This window comes from Lissotriton vulgaris, unplaced genomic scaffold (assembly GCF_964263255.1).
Source record: "Lissotriton vulgaris unplaced genomic scaffold, aLisVul1.2 SCAFFOLD_261, whole genome shotgun sequence".
Taxonomy (NCBI): domain Eukaryota; kingdom Metazoa; phylum Chordata; class Amphibia; order Caudata; family Salamandridae; genus Lissotriton; species Lissotriton vulgaris.
Window position 1 is genome coordinate 737,501 of NW_028252546.1, and position 18,083 is coordinate 755,583.

The 18,083-nt window shown below is 41.8% G+C and overlaps 1 protein-coding gene across 1 annotated transcript in view; it reads right to left on the reverse strand.

The window, feature by feature from the left end:
- Positions 1 to 11,544: 11,544 nt before the first annotated feature.
- LOC147662122 (intercellular adhesion molecule 1-like) overlaps positions 11,545 to 18,083 on the reverse strand; it is a 258,970-nt gene continuing 252,431 nt past the window's right edge. Inside the window, exon 9 of the mRNA XM_086951095.1 lies at positions 11,545 to 15,396. Within this exon, the coding sequence (XP_086807221.1) occupies positions 15,191 to 15,396 (206 nt within the window). The 3' untranslated portion in view covers positions 11,545 to 15,190. The remainder of the gene's footprint in view (positions 15,397 to 18,083) is intronic.

Consider the following 18,083-nt stretch of genomic DNA (forward strand, 5'->3'; position numbering starts at 1 on the left):
TTATTTTTAGAGTTCAGGGCTAGGTTTGAGTTTTGGGGTACAAGGGTATTTTTAGGGTTCAGGGGTAGGTTTAGGTTTTGGGGTACAGGGGTATTTTAAGGGTTCAGGGCTATGTTTGGGTTTTGGGGTACAGGGGTATTTTAGGGTTCAGGGGTAGGTTTTGGGTTTGAGGTACAGGGGTATTTATAGGGTTCAGGGCTAGGTTTGGGTTTTGGGGTACAGGGGTATTTGTAGGGTTTAGGGATAGGGTTGGGTTTTGGGGTACAGGGTATATTTATAGGGTTAAGATGGGTTAGTGTTTAAGGGTGTTGGGGTATTTTAAGGAGTAAGGGTGGGTTATGATTATGGGGTGCAGGGGTATTTAAAGGGAGCAGGGTGGGATTAGCACACGATATGAGACATGGCATGAAGGGTGGAACGTACCACACGCCTCCAGCGTTTGTTACGCCCCCAGCACACGCCCACAGCACAATGCAGACACACCTACAAGGGACTAGGTTGCTGGCATGGTTCTTTTACCTTTTAAATGTATATGGTGGGTGTCTGCATAGCCTATGTCCTTCTGCTGTAACTGCCCTTTCCAACGCTGTATTGGGTGTTGTGATTGGTGCTGTGGTTCCTGAGATTACCCGCCTCAAAGGTTTGGGCTCTCTCTTTATTATATTAGTATGGATATCTATCTTAAAATATTTTCACTATTTGTATTAAACCTTAACAAATATTTAAAATGTTCCCTTCACTTCATCATTATGGAGATCTCTGTACCAGTGGCGAAGACCGCTGCCTACGTATCAAAAGTTACAAGTAGTAACTTTACATTTGAAAATTAGTCTCCACCCCCTGGTTTCAGGGGCAAGAAGCATACGAGCCTTTGTAATAACTTTATACTCATAAATGGTGAATAGTCAAAAGTACTACATTTACTACAAATTGTTAGAGTAAACTTACACATGTAGATTGACTCAAGTGTAAGATTACCGTTGTGAATATCCCTCTAAGCGTGCATCTACAAGAAATGCAGCTAACTAAGGTTAACGCTAGTTAGCAGCAGTTTTCTTAACGCAGCCTATCACCAAAAACTCTCCCTGTTAGCAATGTATTTACAATACGTTGCTACATCGCGATAGTTTCAGGTAACCGCGGTGAAAACTGCTGCTAATACTAGTGTGAAAGCGATACAAATTCTGACGTTAGTGGGCGAAAACTGCCAAAAGTCCCATTAGCGGCAAGTCAGCCCAATGTGACTTTTTTTGCCTCTAGAGGCAAAAATAGCCTATAAGTCCACCTCCAATGGAGGAAACAAAAACAATGGAATGCAGAATGGAGCAGCCAGGGCCAAGTGCAGCACAGATAAACAACCTCTCAAACTAGCCAACAGCCAGGATGACCAGCTAGAGTCCCAGGGGAAGTGGAACTTCAGGGCTACAATCATGAAATGAGGTGCACCGCTAGGCAAAACCAGTGATGCATCACTTATCATTGCGCACTCTTGGCAACACCATGGTATCGAAAACCTAAGAAAGCGCGGACAGTCCTGGGGCCCTGATGCCTCGCTGGCCTGCATCTGGGACACGGAGTGGGATGCAGAGTTACTGTGGAGTTGCTTGTCTGTGGCGGTAGTAGAAAGTATACAAACGGTTTTGTTGGATGTATAGGCTGTGGGGTTTTAGGTTTAAACCTATAATACCTGATAAAACCCCACTGAAAGATAAATAGCCCTCACCGGTGAAAACATATAAACACCGAAAAACACCTGCACAACAACACACTAAATGCCATTCAAAGAAAGGAAAAAGAGAGTAAAAGAGTCATTTTTTTCTTCCTGAAGGTGTCAATACAATGTAACTTTGTTATACAAGCTAGCAGTAAGGAATACTGGCTAACATTATTCTGCTTGAGTTGTGTTCTTTAGGGATGCCACTAAAATGTTGTTTCTTCTTCCTTTTACTTTTTTCAGTTTTGTGGCCTTTGGTCTAAAGATGCAGGGTTTAGTTTCATGTTTTAGGTCTAGTTTAATTATTTTATAAACTGTAGAGAATCAGAAAATATCAAACTCCTATTTGATATTTTGGCTGCATTTGATTCTTTCACTGATAGGTAAAATGGCTGGTTTCATAAAAATCTTTCCTAATATGTGTCATCACATTTACCCACAGAGAATGGGTAAAAACCATTAATTCATCAGACCATAGTTTCTAGTGGGTCAATATTGATAGTAGGTGAATTACCTCAGGCTTTAAACATTCAATGCAAGGTATAGTGACAAGTATATATATCACCAAGCATCTGGGATAGTGGTGAAAACATGACACCAGACTTTTGGAAAGCATTGAACTCAGTGTCACTTGTAATGCTCTGCAAAAAAGGTTCTTTCCAAGTTCAACAAAGATTGGAGTGATATTGTTTGTATTTGCAGTGATTCAGCTACGTATATAAAAATGTTGTGTGATGACCTGTCAAAATTGATACCCGAGCTGAAGTGATTCCCTGTAGGAGATCCTTGTCACTTGTTAGATGGTTTCCTGAAAGCATCTTTACCATCTTCAGATTTAATGAGGGATGCTATTGACTTTTTAGTTCATTCTGGTGCACTGTTTTCTTATGCACAGGAACTAGAATGCAAATATTTATCATTTTGTGCTTTATGTTTCATCAAAGAAAGAGTCATCCCAACTGGGTCCCTTAGCTGATGGTTCTCAGCCCAAGGGGCTATGAATGCTGAGAGGGGCTTTTCACAGAAGATTACATGGGAAGGAAAGAGCGAGCGCACATGACCCAAAGACTCACTGAAGAAGTATTGTATGGTGTACTACAATAAGATTAATGTGCAAAAATCTATTTGGACCTCATATACACTATAAGTACACTGTCTATATACCATGTTCTTAAAGTGCAGAAAGCAAGTAATAAAAGCAAAACGTTCCATAAACACCGGAAAAACACATTTTCGGTTGTTTTTAGTGGCGCGAAAATGTGTAACCACTGATAACAACTGTTTTTTAAGATATTGAAAACACTGGAAAAAACCCCACCAGAATTTACCAAAAATAGAAACTGAAAACAGGAAAGCCTAGGTATGTACTATTTCTTTAGGTTTTTCTGAATATTAAACTATATATACATTTCGAAGCGAGTTCATCAAAGAAGAAAGAATATATACATTATGATGCGAGTTCATCAAGGAAGAAAAAATGTATATCCAAACCATCTAGGGTAAATCAAAACACTTTTATAAATTATTTCTATTGATAATTACCCGGATTTCAATTATGAAAGGCTGTACACAGTACAAAATGGCGCATCAAGTGTGAAGAAAGGTGACATTCAGTGCTCAGTGGTATTTGTGAAAGTGTCAAATATACAGTGGTGTTTGAAAGGAAAGGGACCTGAAAGGAGGAGGGGAAATTGGCCAGTAGTACAATGTTTTTTAAGGAACTTCTGCGGACCACATCCATTGGTCTTCTCGCAGAGTCCATAAAGCTGGTCCAAAGGATTCTAATGTCGACGTTTCAACCCTGGATAAGCCCTCTTAAAGGGTCAATGCGGGTCTTCATCAGGACTGGTAAAAGGGGGGACGGACAGCCTGTTGAATGAAATGAGCGAGGGTCAGGTTTGGATTTAATTGGGTGGATAGTGCCAGAGCAACTAGTTAGCACTGAAGGCAGTAGTAACTCACCTCAAAGGGGGCCCTGATAGGCGCACCCAGGTGGGGTTCAGGCAGAGCCACTGGTTGGTCTGTGGCTGGCATGGAGTACTGGTTCCCTTGTAGGGTGTGTCTAAGGGAGAAAATCGTGCGTGGGGATTACTAACCCATTTTAAATTCTCATGTTGCCCAGGAGTTAATCAAAGTTAGGCTGGCAACTCACCTTTAATCATGGAAGTTGCTCTATTTATTGCAATCAATTCACTTGTAAGCTTGCTCAAAAATGATGCAATCCACTCTCATGGCAAAGATTCAGGCAATTCAAGGCCCGGATGTGGTCTAAAAATGGAAAGTGCTGGTTAATTAAACCCCTCCGACTGTAAGATGCTAATATTAACGGGTCGGTTTGTCTGACTCGTGCAAATTACTCACCTTTCAATTCGTTGTAATGAATACAAAGATCGCTCGGATGCTGCAATTTCTTCTTGCTCCGTCCGCGCTCGCTGAGAAAGTGACAGCGGCTAACGACTCGGACTTGTATAAGCCGGTTTTGGAAGCGCGAGGACGTTTCACTGGAAACGACGCGCCGCCTGGTTGCATTACAACCACCTTTGCGTTGGTGTAGTACGTCAGCTGACGTTGTCAGGCCGATTAGTGTTCGAGCCATTGGTCTATCTAATCGTGCCAAACTATTGTGCTCATTAAAAACATGCCAAGGGTGGGGATGGCGCTCGCATGAGTGGGTATTCTGGAATATCATTTGTAGTGGAAGAAAGGTGGGTTGCACATGTATTTGAAAACGTATTTAAAAAAATGCACGCAGTGACATTATCACAGTTAACAGGGTACATTTTGCACACAGTGCGTTCTGTTTGAAAAGCATTTCAGACATTGTAAATATGCACATGTACTACAATGGCTGTGAGCATAACAATACTATTTCCATATTTAGTCAGCAAACAAATACTTCACGTATATGCAGTATTGCCATTGTATGCGAATAGTGACATTATCACGTTTTATAGAATACATTCTGCACATTGTGTGTTCACTTTCAAATATTGCAAATGATATGCTTAATTAGCCATGAACCTAGTGATGATGTTTCAACCAAGGTCTACCACTTGCAAAATAATGGTTAATAAAGTGCCCGCACTAACTGTATCACAGTTTTCAGACCACATTAGGCTTGTTCAGTTTAGAAAGCATTTCAGACATTGTCAATTACAATTGTGCGTGCGTGCGTTCTAAGGCGGCCATCAGCCTGGGACCTTGCTACATCCCCTAGCTAGCATTTCGCGTGTATGCAACATTGACATTGTATGTGAATTAAAAAAGGTTGCACACCGAGACGTTCTCACCATTCTCAGAATGTTGTGTGTTCTGTTTAAATTAAACATATGCGTAAGTTCATTAACCTAGTAAAGACTACGGGCCAAATAATGGTTAACAGGGTGCCCACACTGACAATATCGCAGTAATATTTATATTCAGTTTATTAGGCATTGCGACATTGCCAATTACCAACTGGGTCCGTTCTATATCGGCCGTTGGGCTGGGACCTTACTATGTCACCTAGCTAAAGGCAGAAATATTTCCCTCATGTTACTAGATATAATATGCATTCCGTGAACGTAATTACCTCAGGTAACTGCAGTTGAGGGTATTCATCTTAAATAACCCCTAGGTGGAGGTATACATATTTGTAAATGTAGGTATACTTATATAGCGCAACCTGTCACCCAAAGGGCATCCTGGCGCTTGCTTAGGGAACCCGTCCTGGTATTCCCCTGTGAGAGGCCCCGGCAGGGTGTCCACAAGGTGAAAGCCAGGCATCCCGCCGCGAGGGGCCGTTGTGGAGATTAAGCAAGCTATTGCCCAGAGTTGCAGAGTGAGACCCCGTGAGTCGAGTAGGCACCGGAGCGAGAATTGTCGAGGCCGTGGAATTTTGAGCCCGAGACCCGCTGAGGCGGGGAATCGAACCCTGGTCCACGGTCGATCCCAGCATCCGGGTCTGCCGCCTCTAACCACTGAGCCACACTTCTCCACTTGCTACTCAATAAAGTGGGCAACCACTAGGGATTAAAAACCTGGGGTAACGAGGACTTGACTGTCCGCAGGTATTCAGGGTGTATCAAGCTTCGGGGGCGTTCTGAAACACTCAGCTATTCAACTACAGTTGTCCCATTTGTCTAGAAATCTCCTCCATCTCATTCAACCCATTCTGTACTGAGTTGAGAGAATGTATCCATCTACACTTGTAATTAAGAGACTTGGTGACAGATCCCCCTCTGGCATTCGGGCAGATCTTTTCCAAGACCCACTACGTGATGTCATATGGTGTGTGGTTGTGCGTGATAAAGTGGTCAACCAATGGTGCCCCCACTGTTTTGCATCTTATTCTGCTCATATGTTGCAGGATCCTAGTTTTTACTCTCTGTGTCGTCTGACCAACATATATTTCAGTGCAGGGGCAAAGGATAGCGTATATCACCTGGGAGCTATTACAGTTGGTAAAGTGTGGTAATTTGTAGGTTCTATTGTTGTATGTGAAATCAGCGCCCTCCCTGCACAAATCACATGCTTTGCAGCTTCCACATCTTCGATGCCCAGTCACAGGCGGTAGGCCCAGGTAGCCTCTAAGGTCTGGTTGTTTGGGTGGTTCTAGGAAAGCTTTCACAACCCTGTCCTTAATGTTCTTCCCCTTTTTAAGGCGAACAATGGCTGTTGAGTAGTTTGTAGTTCACCAGCAATGAGATTCCAATACTTCTGTACAATCTTTTTGATATCATTGCTCCTTACTGTCGTTACGCAGACAATATTGTTGGTCTCTTTGGATTTCTCTTTGACTTCAAGTAACTGGTACCGGGGACAGTACCAAGCTCGTTTTTTGGCACGTTTCAAAAGGCCAGTCGGGTATCCCCTGGCCTTCAATCGGGTTGTTAATACTTCTGACTCCCTGAAAAAGTCCTTTCTCAGGGAGCAATTTCTCTTCAGCCTCAAATACTGTCCGTAAGGCAAGTTATCCCTTAGGTTGCAGTGATGGAAGCCATACATCAACAAGGTATTTCTCTCCATCGCCCTCTGATAGAGTTCACAATATAGCAGTCCATCATCTATCCTGAATGTGAGATCCAAGAAATCTTTTGATTCTCTTCTGCAAGCCATTGTAAATTGCTCCTGTTGTTGAGCCATGCTTGAAATTCCATCAATTCACTCTCTTCGCCAGACCATATCATTATCACATCATCGATATATCTTTTCCAAACCTCAATCTTGTTGAGGTACGGGTTTGACTGACTATACAGATGTTCCTCTTTGTAGCTGCCATGAAAATGTTAGCTAGACTTGGGGCATACGTAGCACCCATAGCTACTCCTTTACATTAATAGAACTGTCTCCTGAAAATGAAATAATTATTTTTCATCACTATCTCAAGCAGTGAAATCAAGAAGGTTGTTGGGATCCAGTGCAGTACTGGTCTTGAATCCAAAGTTGTTCTGATTATTTATTATTTATATTGCTTTGTCCTGCGGGATAGATGTGTATAATGATGACACATCGAACGTGACCAATATCAGTTTGCGGTGATCGCAAGGTTGCCCTTCCAGTAGTTGTATTATATGCATGCTGTCTCTCACAAAGGATTTTGTTTTGGGGACCCATGGCTAGGAAGTGTTCAATAAACTGGTTAGAAGGTTCTAAAATTGAACCACAGCAAGATACTATTGGCCTCCCTGGTGGTTTTTCTAGTCGCTTGTGTACCTTTGGCAGGGTGTAGATAGTTGGAATCCAAGGTTCTTTTTGGTTGAGAAAGTCCTATTCGTGCCGACTCAGGAAACCCTCATCAATTCCTCTCTGGGTTGCTTCTCCTGTCAGGACTCTGAGATCCGCAGTGGGGTCCTTTGTGGTTGGACGATAGCTTTCTCTGTCTCCAAGTTGTCTTCCTTGTACAACTTGCTTCATAATGTATATATTCTTTCTTCTTTGATGAACTCGCTTCAAAATGTATATATTGTTTAATATTCAGTACAACCTAAAGAAATAGTACATACCCGACAGAACCGTTTGTATACTTTCTACTTCCGCCCAGGTTCTGTGGGATATTGGGTTACCCCATTGTAACTTACTGGTCCATGGCGGTAGACATTCCATCACCTGTCGCAATCTAAGTATCGGTGCCCTTCAGTCTCTGTTCAAATTTCCCGCACCATCATATCTTGCCGCTGGGTAACAGTTCTCTGGATCTTTACTAATAAACGTACTTACCTGTGCATTTTCCTGTTTCTTTGTTACATTTATGAATACTATTATAGTCAGTAAACATGGATTTATTAAATAATATTATATTGAAAATGATTAACACCTCCTTATTGTTTGAATTGCTTTTGAACTTCTACAGTACCCAATACTTTAATAAACAATAAATACAGACCCAATCAGTACTATATTTTCACAGCTGTGAAGCCTTAGAGGGTTTTTTTTAAATATACAGTTGCTTAAGTATATACAAAATAAAACAATAAACAATTAAAGTTGGACACAAACCTGTATCCAACTTAGTGGGAAGGACATACAACATGAAAACAGAAAGGCTCAGGCAGAGTAAATTGCTTGTATATGGCACATTTTGATATGAGAAACAAATTATAGTGGAGACACCATTACACAAAATGAGTATTAACTAAAGACGTGTATATGGCGCACAATACACTTTAAGGGCCATATGCATGAACACATTTTCCCATAGACACAGAATGGGCAAAACCCTTTGATGCATCTGGCCCTTTATGTTTCTTGCTTCATTTTGAATATATTTAAGCAACTGCATATTTAAAAAAAACCTGTCCCGCTGAACAGCTGTAATATATAGTACTGATTGGGTCTCTATTTATTATTTACTCACATTAACCCTTGTCTAGGGACCACTGTCTTTAGAAATAACTTATGTCATATGTAGACATAGCCCATCCAGTTGGATGGCTGTCCTACCTGCAGTGAGTTTGTTAAAGATGTTGGCAACCTTTTCTTGGAAGAAGTTAGCCATAGCATTACAAAATTCATCATTTATCACTGCAATGTTGGGGCACACTGGAACCACCAGTTTTTTATAACAAGAATTTTGTTAGCATCACAGGCTAATTTTATCTGCTCAGAGTAGTAGGAGGTTTTTGCCATTAGGATACGTTTTTTATGTTTGGATAATTTGTTTTTGTAGATGATTTTCTCCTCAACCTCATACTTTGTCCTCCATTTCTGTTCTTGCCTACGGAAGTCCTGCCTTGATGCCCTAAGGTCTTTGTTGTACCATGGCTGGGAGGCTTTCTTTTGTATGATTTTTTGTTTGACTGGTGCTATAGTATCTAGGGCTGACTTTAGCCTGCACAAGAAGTTTTCAACACTTTGCTAGAAGTTGTCAGTTATAGTTGGCAGGGTATAGAAGTAAAATAATCTCATAGTTCGGCCGGCTGAATTTTTTGCCAGACTCTATTAGAGATTTTTTGTCATGTATCTCTGTGTCTGGTGTTTTTTTAATCTTTATCTGCCAGTTATCTGCCCAGTGATCGGACCAAGTGAGGGGGAGCAAAGGTAATAGGTTTGTATCTGGGTAGTTGGAGAAAACCCCATCTAGCATGTGTCCGGTCTTGTGAGTCTGTCCTCTAGAGATTAGAGATAGTCCAAACGCATTCATAGCCTCAATCAGCTTTAGGGAATCTGGGTCTACTTCTTTTTCCAGGTTGAAGTTAAAATCGCCGAGAACCATGAAAATGCAATGGATTAGGAAGACACCCCTCGTAGAGTGTGTTCGAGGAAAGCTGAATTAAGAATTGAAATTAAAAGGGGACTGAGAATAGTTTATTCAAATTGGTCTTTATTTTTTAAATATGCAAAACTCTGGTGCATGCAAAATGACCATGGCTTGATTGAGAGTTCGGCGAACCAGTTACTCTGTCACGAACATGACGGATATCCCTTCTGCCATATGGCACGTGCCATTGGATATAATACACTTGTAATATGCCGGAAAGGATTTCCGTTACATTTGTGGTGGAGTAATTTGTCCGCCGAATTTAAGGCCATAAGTGACTTCCTATTATGATAATTGTTCTCTATGTTTACAACATATAGAGAGACAGATTTTTATGTGTGTGTTTATGTGTATATGACAATTAGAATTTTTATTTTTTTATTTATACGAACGGTTGTTTGTAAAAATGTATTAACAGATGCTAATAATATACTTCATAGATGAAGTCAAGATATACAATTGGGTGACATTCGTGTAGCAGCTTTAATCTCTAGGGTACTATATGTTATATCATGTTATGTTATGTGTGTTTTCATAGAATGCTAATCACCTGTGAAGGTATCCAAACACTCTGTAGCAGATGTATGAGGACCATATTTTTAAACAAATGTAAGTCTCCATACGTAAGCAGACGGATGTGCGAATGTAGAGTATGAAATGTTTACCAGTTGAAAGAGATGTGGCCAGAACACACAGGTGTGCTTCAAAGTTTTGAAGCACTGGGTACTTCTTGAAATGATGACCCACAATGTTATCATGTTTATTAATGTATTCACAGATGTGTTGATGATAATTATATAATATGATTATTTTTTTCAAACTTAATTACAAAAATAAGAAAATTATACAATATTAAATAGTGCTCATCACTTAAACTGGCTTGACCATTTGTTAATTTTATGATTTTTTTTTTCAAACTGAAAAATAGCAAAAGACCAGAAGAGGGTGTTTTAAGTTGTACTGTTTAACTGCATTAGTCATACATAAGGTTTAAGAATTAATGTTTCTCTAACGAAATTAGAAGAATAAAAAAGGAGAGAATATTTTCAAACCGTGCTTGGTCAATGGGAGGCTATGAACTTTATATCCAACTATCTATAATGGTTAATGTTAGATTTCATCCAGTACCTATAGTATCAGAAGTAATATGGTTTTATGTAGGGTTAAGATCAGAAAGGCTAAGGAACACGTTCATGTAAAATTTTATTCTAACACCACTGGTATGAGGAACTCGTACATCTCTCGTGCTGTGTCTACATCTTATTTTTGCAGTACCTCGATACTGTACTTCTGACCACCCACCACCACAAAACCGAATCAGACTTCAGTCTGCGATGAAAGTTAATGGAACGTCATAACCCAGACTTAAGCATTAAATTCCATATTAATAGCAAAATGTGCTAAATAACAATATATTTGGCTTAAATCTCATCTATGCAGAATCATGATGGCCTTAAATGTCAAATTTACATGTTGCATCCCTAGTGAAGGGTTCTATGATGCTATATCAATACCATTGCATCCAGCACATTGCCTACCACCACTTTATCTTGTTAAGTATATTGTGACAATGTGTCCCTCTGCATTGTCTACCTGACTCTAGTAACTATTGTATTCGTCTACTATACTTACCTTGCGATTAGGTCAAAGCAATAGAAGCACAACTATTGTGATGCAATATAATGCATGATATATAGTAGGTATTTAACAGTGGGAAAGAATATGCTTTCACAGAGGAAGTCTGAAGCCCTTGCTGAAGAATTTCCCACCGAGGTTGCAGATTTCTAGTTACTCTGCTTATTCCCAGCAACTGTGAGAGTCAGGCCAGCACAGTCCCGAGGCCTTTCACTTGTTTATCCTGGCCTGCTTTCCAAGAAAGGTCAGAGAGCAGAAAAAGGCCCTTGAAAATGGCGGCACTTACTCGTTCACAATTCAGCATCTCTGCATCCTCCGCCAAGGATGAAGGTCTCTGCAAGCAGATTAACACCACAGTAGGACAACAGCTTTCTGTAAGATAAACATACTCTGAACTGACTTAGCAGTCTGTAAACTGTTTAAAATGTTGAACCCATCAGAGCCATAAACAGAACTCTACAATAACAGACAATTTATTTTCCACATCTGGGGTAGTACGATTTCGATTCAAAAAGGGATCAAACGTGTGTATTCGACTTTTTTTATTGAACAAGATTTCATCTCTGCTTTTCATGAGTTTTTAAAAGCTTTTTCTCAATAATCAATGATTGTCATTTTGCTGCATATTTCTTAAATAAAAATTAAGTTTACTAGCTCTTTAGAAAATAATACCACAGCACCAGTCGGTGATGGCAAGTGTTCTCTTTGCCTAGAACGGCAAAGCTCATTCCTGCAGCCCTCTCTTAAGCATTTTACACCCAGAAAAATGTAAAAGTCCAGCCCCTTCTTTCATACTGGCATTCCCCAAACTTAGATAGCTTCCAGTGTGTTTTTTTTAATGTTGCATGCCTCCTTACGCATACACTTCCAGATTGAAGGAATGAAAGTATAATAAATCTGTCTATGTACATAGAGGGCGTTTACATGTAGGTTGCTTAGTATTTTGCACAGCTGCTAAATACATTTACATGTACATATTTTTTATCAAAGATTATGAAAACTTCCCAGTCTTACCCGCAAGTTTTGGAAACTTTTTCCACAAATGTGCGCCTGGAGTGTTGTCAAGGTACATGCTTTATAACTTACGGCTCCAGATGTTTGGCTTACATCTTACATCAGAAGTGTTGTAAATGTTTATGTCTTAAGAGCTGGCTTTAAATCTTAGGTCTGGTAGCTGTATACCTTATGAGTTTTGGACAAGTTGGATTTGCATGTACTATTAGTAGTTTCCCGAAGACAGGCACGTGGCATGCTGGGTGTACATCTTACGTCAGTAGTATCATCAAGGGGTACGCCTTATATGTTTGACTTTTATCTTCCGTCAGTCTTTTTGCTAAGGCCTACACTGTACGATTGTGTTTCAATCTTATGTCTGCATTGCTGTAAACATGGAGCAGCAATGGTTCCCTTGGGTGAAACGTTTTCCGCATAACTGTCTGCATAACAACTGATAATCCAGTATCTTAAATCATGTTTTTAATTACTGCCTGATATGCAAAAGACAATGTAGAAGGTGCTCCAAAAAAAGGCTCAGTGAAATTGTCATGTGAGAAAAATGCATAAGTGCACTTGAGTTTCTTAACACTACAACATTCCAACAACACTGTTGACAGAGTAAAACCGGATTGTAATTCATAAGCGTTATGGGATCGGTGTGACCGCTCTACCAATCTTCTGCGGGTAGTAGGTCATGGAAGAGTCAAAAGAGGGGTCCGGGCAGTTAGGAACAGGGTAGATGTAGGAGTAGAGAAATGGGGCAAAAGGAGTCAAACGGAGGGGTGAAGCGGGGGAGAGAAGCAGGAGAAAGCATCACCCGTCTCTAAATTGCCTGCTTTCACGCCACGTGGCTCTCAACCAAACGCAGCAGGTGCCTATCGCACTACACGTGCTCCTATCCCTAACCTCCTGTTCCACCTATACCCTTTTATGACATCCCTCTATGCCTCCTTGTGCCACCTTGAGCCAGAGAGTTGGATTACCCAGACTGCCCAAACTCCTGGGCGAACCATGCCTCTCACTGGTCTGCAAGTCTCGCTGGCTTGCTCATCTCCGACTGATCTCTTCATTGCTCCTGTCCCTGGACCTGCCTCGTGCACTATTAGGCAAGACCCTTGTGCACACAGGCTGGCGTTTCACAGGGGCCAAGCCCGCTTCTCTTCTTCCTCTGCCCCATCTGCAAATAATAATCTTCTTGTGGATCCTTGCGGGTCTTGTTGCTCCTACCGACCTGAAAAGACTCAACGGGGCTAAATGAGGCTCGCTGCTCAGGTGCAGTGCATGGCAACAGCAGCCTTCTCCTCCCCTCCTGCTCCTTCCTAAATGCGAATAATCAGCTTTTATCAGCTCATGTTAGCGTCAACCTTCAGAGGTCTGATCAGGCTGAAAGGGGGCTTGATCTTCTGAGATGAGGGAACCCCCAAAATATATGCCAAGAGCTTGGGCGTTATCATAGACAGGGACCTAGCTTTGAAACCCCAGATAGGGTCTGTGATCTCAACATGTTTCCTGATGATCAGGAAAATGAAAAGGATGTTGACAGAGTAGTACAATGATTCAACACGAAGGACTCGTGATTCCAGTTCAGTTTTTAAAATTTTGTCAAGAAGGTAATTTGTCAAAGTTTCGTCCACTCCAGAAACTCAAATAAGGGTACAATGAAAGCCGTCTGCTGGTAAAGAGAAGTTGGTTTGCATAAATCTGCCACACTGGTACAGTAGCTGTTCAAACCACTTGGTGGTTTCTCATACGTACTGAAGCCAAAGCTTTTAGCCACCGGGAATCCGTGGAAAGGTAGCTCGGCATCTCAAACTTGTCACTTTCGCTGCACAATTTTTGGAGCACCTACTACATCATCTTTCTCATATTAGAGAAAAACATGCAGTAATTAAAAGCCTGTTATAATATACTTAAGTGTATTTTGCCAGAGAAGAATAGGCAAAAAAATGTTTTTCTCAAGAGGACAAGGTACCCGGGGATACCGGGTTGCCCCATGATAATTTTGGTTTTGTATTACAGTAAAGGCATACAAATGCCTTATACGTCGAACTTATATCTGACAAATACAGTAGCGCCTTGTGTAAAGCAGATCACTGGATCAAAACACAAGCACATAACTGTTTTAGGAATCCATGTGCAACATCTGAAACTCAACAGAACGTTTCCATTTTTAAAACACCACCAACCCACCCAACCGTCTACTAGCTGAGCTCATGTTGGCAATCGTGGGAGTGAATTTTTAGTTATCAGCTGTGCTTTTGGAGCAAAAAAGCAATTTGTTACTACAGTGATTCATTTCGACAGTCCCACATTTAGGCACAAACAATGGCATCAAAAGAACAATGTAAAATGGAATAAAATACACCGGCTTCAAGATCACACACTGTGTCAGTGCAGACATTGGTCTTCAATGCAGCAAATGTAGAGGGTAGGGCTGGCTATTAACACGGGTGCCTGGACTCCTCTCTATTGACCTGCAGCTGTAGAATTGCTTCAGAATGCAAAAGCCACCTCGCAACCTCCCCAAACGTATCCCTGTGTAAGTGAACTATATCGCTGATGTGAATTCTGCAGGGTTGTGTATTCCAAGGAGTCTGAAGTCCCTTCATGATGGGTAGTGTGAGAAGCTTACACTGCTGCGCATGAATTAGCCTCCAGTATGACCCCTGTATTATAACCGCTCCTATATTATATCCAGCATCTTGAGGTGATTTCAATTTGCAGTGCATGACATTAAAAAAAACTCATTATCCAGTGGAGACGTGACATACAGTATTTGAAAGTGTCTGCTTGCATTTTTAAGGGCATAGATGAGGGGGCTAGTGATTCCTTTTTGAAACTCACAATGTTTGAGGTGATAAACCTCTAATACTTTAGTTCAGCACAGAGAACTTTAACAGGCTCTTTGCAGTCTGCTACTTGGAGTTTCAAATACTAAATCTGTTCAGCAATTCAGGCATCCCATTGCTCCACAGTTTGATGTTTCAGTTGTAATTTTCAAGATCTCTTCAGTGACATTCACTTAATCTCTTCTGCACAGTCCTTCTCCAGGTCCCTTCTTCCTACGCACAAGCTATTGAAAAGGAATCACGTCCGGGGCAGTAAACTCACATCTCAAACGGAAGAACTTTATTCTCCTGGGGGAGGAGGCTGTCTCTAGTTGCAGGCTTCTTTGCCTTCTGTTTTGATTTCTGCAATTCATACTTTCGGATTTTCCTAGCCCTGTTCCACAGATAGTAGGCCACTCCGCCGGTTACAGCAACCACCAATCCCACAGATGCCAAGACCAGGCCAAGGATTAAAGGCAATGTGTCTGCAAAAGAAAGGACATGGTAAAAGAAACAGTTACAGTTGGAAAAATTGCCCCTGCCCAAACTCAAGGGGAAATGTGTCAAACTTATGATTCTCTCAAAAAGCCTAAAAACATCCCTTAACATTTTGATAATCTCTTTAACATTTATTAGTTCAAGACTTTCCACTTCATGATTTCCCCTTACACCTTTGGTTATACATTTCATGCCAGTCAGAATCTCACAAAAATATGTTTCTAATTAACTAATGAGAAACATAATATTCACAAAACGTATTAACTGCTTGTGTTTCAGTATTTCAGTGATTATTCAGATGGCACCAAGATACGCCTCTCATACTGGCAGTGGTCCTAGGAGAAATATCAGAAGGAGTAATCTCTTATATTGAGATTTCTATATTTGATGGGGCATCAACATATTGAATATGAGGTCTGTAATCCATGTATAGACCTGATGAAGAAGACTCATAACTCAAAGAGAGTCCTGAAACATTAAAATAATCACTAAGGGAAGCAGGAATGCAATACATACAAAATTCATTTTCTGCGCTGTTTCAATAAATGTCTTGGTATTTTTAGACTGTGAGGATAATATAACTCATGAATCAGAAAAGGAGGGTGGTGATGAACAGAGTGTCTGAATTAAGCAGACCACTCTTACCCAGTCCAAAGATCAGGGCTTGATCCATCACCGTTTTTTAGCTCACTGAACCATCCCAGCTCAGAACTTGGCTATATGCAAATTAGTCTGACCCTGGCCCAGTGCATCATGGGAACAGGGCAGACCAAACTACCAAGCCAATTCTTATACTGGGAAGGAAACAAGCTACCGGGGACCGGTTTCTGGCATGTCAGCCGTCTTCGGCCTGGCTTGCTTGAATCCTGATGGTGCAATGAGCTAGGGACTCACATCTGAGTATACCCTTCCACGCTTATGGTGGACAAAAATGATTCAGAAAAGGGGGTGGTGATGAACAGAGTGTCTCAATTAAGCAGACCACTCTTACCCAGTCCAAAGATCAGGGCTTGATCCATCCCCGTTTTTTAGCTCACTGCACCATCCCAGCTCAGAACTTGGCTATATGCAAATTAGTCTGACCCTGGCCCAGTGCATCATGGGAACAGGGCAGACCAAACTACCAAGCCAATTCTTATACTGGGAAGGAAACAAGCTACCGGGGACCGGTTTCTGGCATTTCAGCCGTCTTCGGCCAGGCTTGCTCGAATCCTGATGGTGCAATGAGCTAGGGACTCACATCTGAGTATACCCTTCCACGCTTATGGTGGACAAAAATGATTCAGAAAAGGGGGTGGTGATGAACAGAGTGTCTGAATTAAGCAGACCACTCTTACCCAGTCCAAAGATCAGGGCTTGATCCATCACCATTTTTTAGCTCACTGCACCATCCCAGCTCAGAACTTGGCTATATGCAAATTAGTCTGACCCTGGCCCAGTGCATCATGGGAACAGGGCAGACCAAACTACCAAGCCAATTCTTATACTGGGAAGGAAACAAGCTACTGGGGACCGGTTTCTGGCATTTCAGCCGTCTTCGGCCCGGCTTGCTTGAATCCTGATGGTGCAATGAGCTAGGGACTCACACCTGAGTATACCCTTCCACGCTTATGGTGGACAAAAATGATTCAGAAAAGGTGGTGGTGATGAACAGAGTGTCTGAATTAAGCAGACCACTCTTACCCAGTCCAAAGATCAGGGCTTGATCCATCACCGTTTTTTAGCTCACTGCACCATCCCAGCTAAGAACTTGGCTATATGCAAATTAGTCTGACCCTGACCCAGTGCATCATGGGAACAGGGCAGACCAAACTACCAAGCCAATTCTTATACTGGGAAGGAAACAAGCTACCGGGGACCGGTTTCTGGCATTTCAGCCTTCTTCGGCCCGGCTTGCTTGAATCCTGATGATGCAATGAGCTAGGGACTCACATCTGAGTATACCCTTTCACGCTTATGGTGGACAAAAATGATTCAGAAAAGGGGGTGGTGATGAACAGAGTGTCTGAATTAAGCAGACCACTCTTACCCAGTCCAAAGATCAGGGCTTGATCCATCACCGTTTTTTAGCTCACTGCACCATCCCAGCTCTGAACTTGGCTATATGCAAATTAGTCTGACCCTGGCCCAGTGCATCATGGGAACAGGGCAGACCAAACTACCAAGCCAATTCTTATACTGGGAAGGAAACAAGCTACCGGGGACCTGGGCCAGGGACAGACTGATTTGCATATAGCCAGGTTCTGAGCTGGGATGGTGCAGTGAGATAAATAACGGTGATGGATCAAGCCCTGATCTTTGGACTGGGTAAGAGTGGTCTGCTTAATTCAGACACTCTGTTCATCACCACCCCCTTTTCTGAATCGTTTTTGGCCACTATAGGTGTGGCAGGGTATACTCAGACATGAGTCCCTTTCTCACTGCACCATCAGGATTCAAGCAAGCCGGGCCGAAGAAGGCTGAAATGCCAGAAACCGGTCCCCGGTAGCATGTCTCCTTTCTGGTGAAGAATTGGCTTGGTAGTTTAGTCTGCCCTGTTCCCATGATGCACTGGGCCAGGGACAGGCTGATTTGCATATAGCCAGGTTCTGAGCTGGGATGGTGCAGTGAGATAAATAATGGTGATGGATCAAGCCCTGATCTTTGGATTGGGTAAGAGTGGTCTGCTTAATTC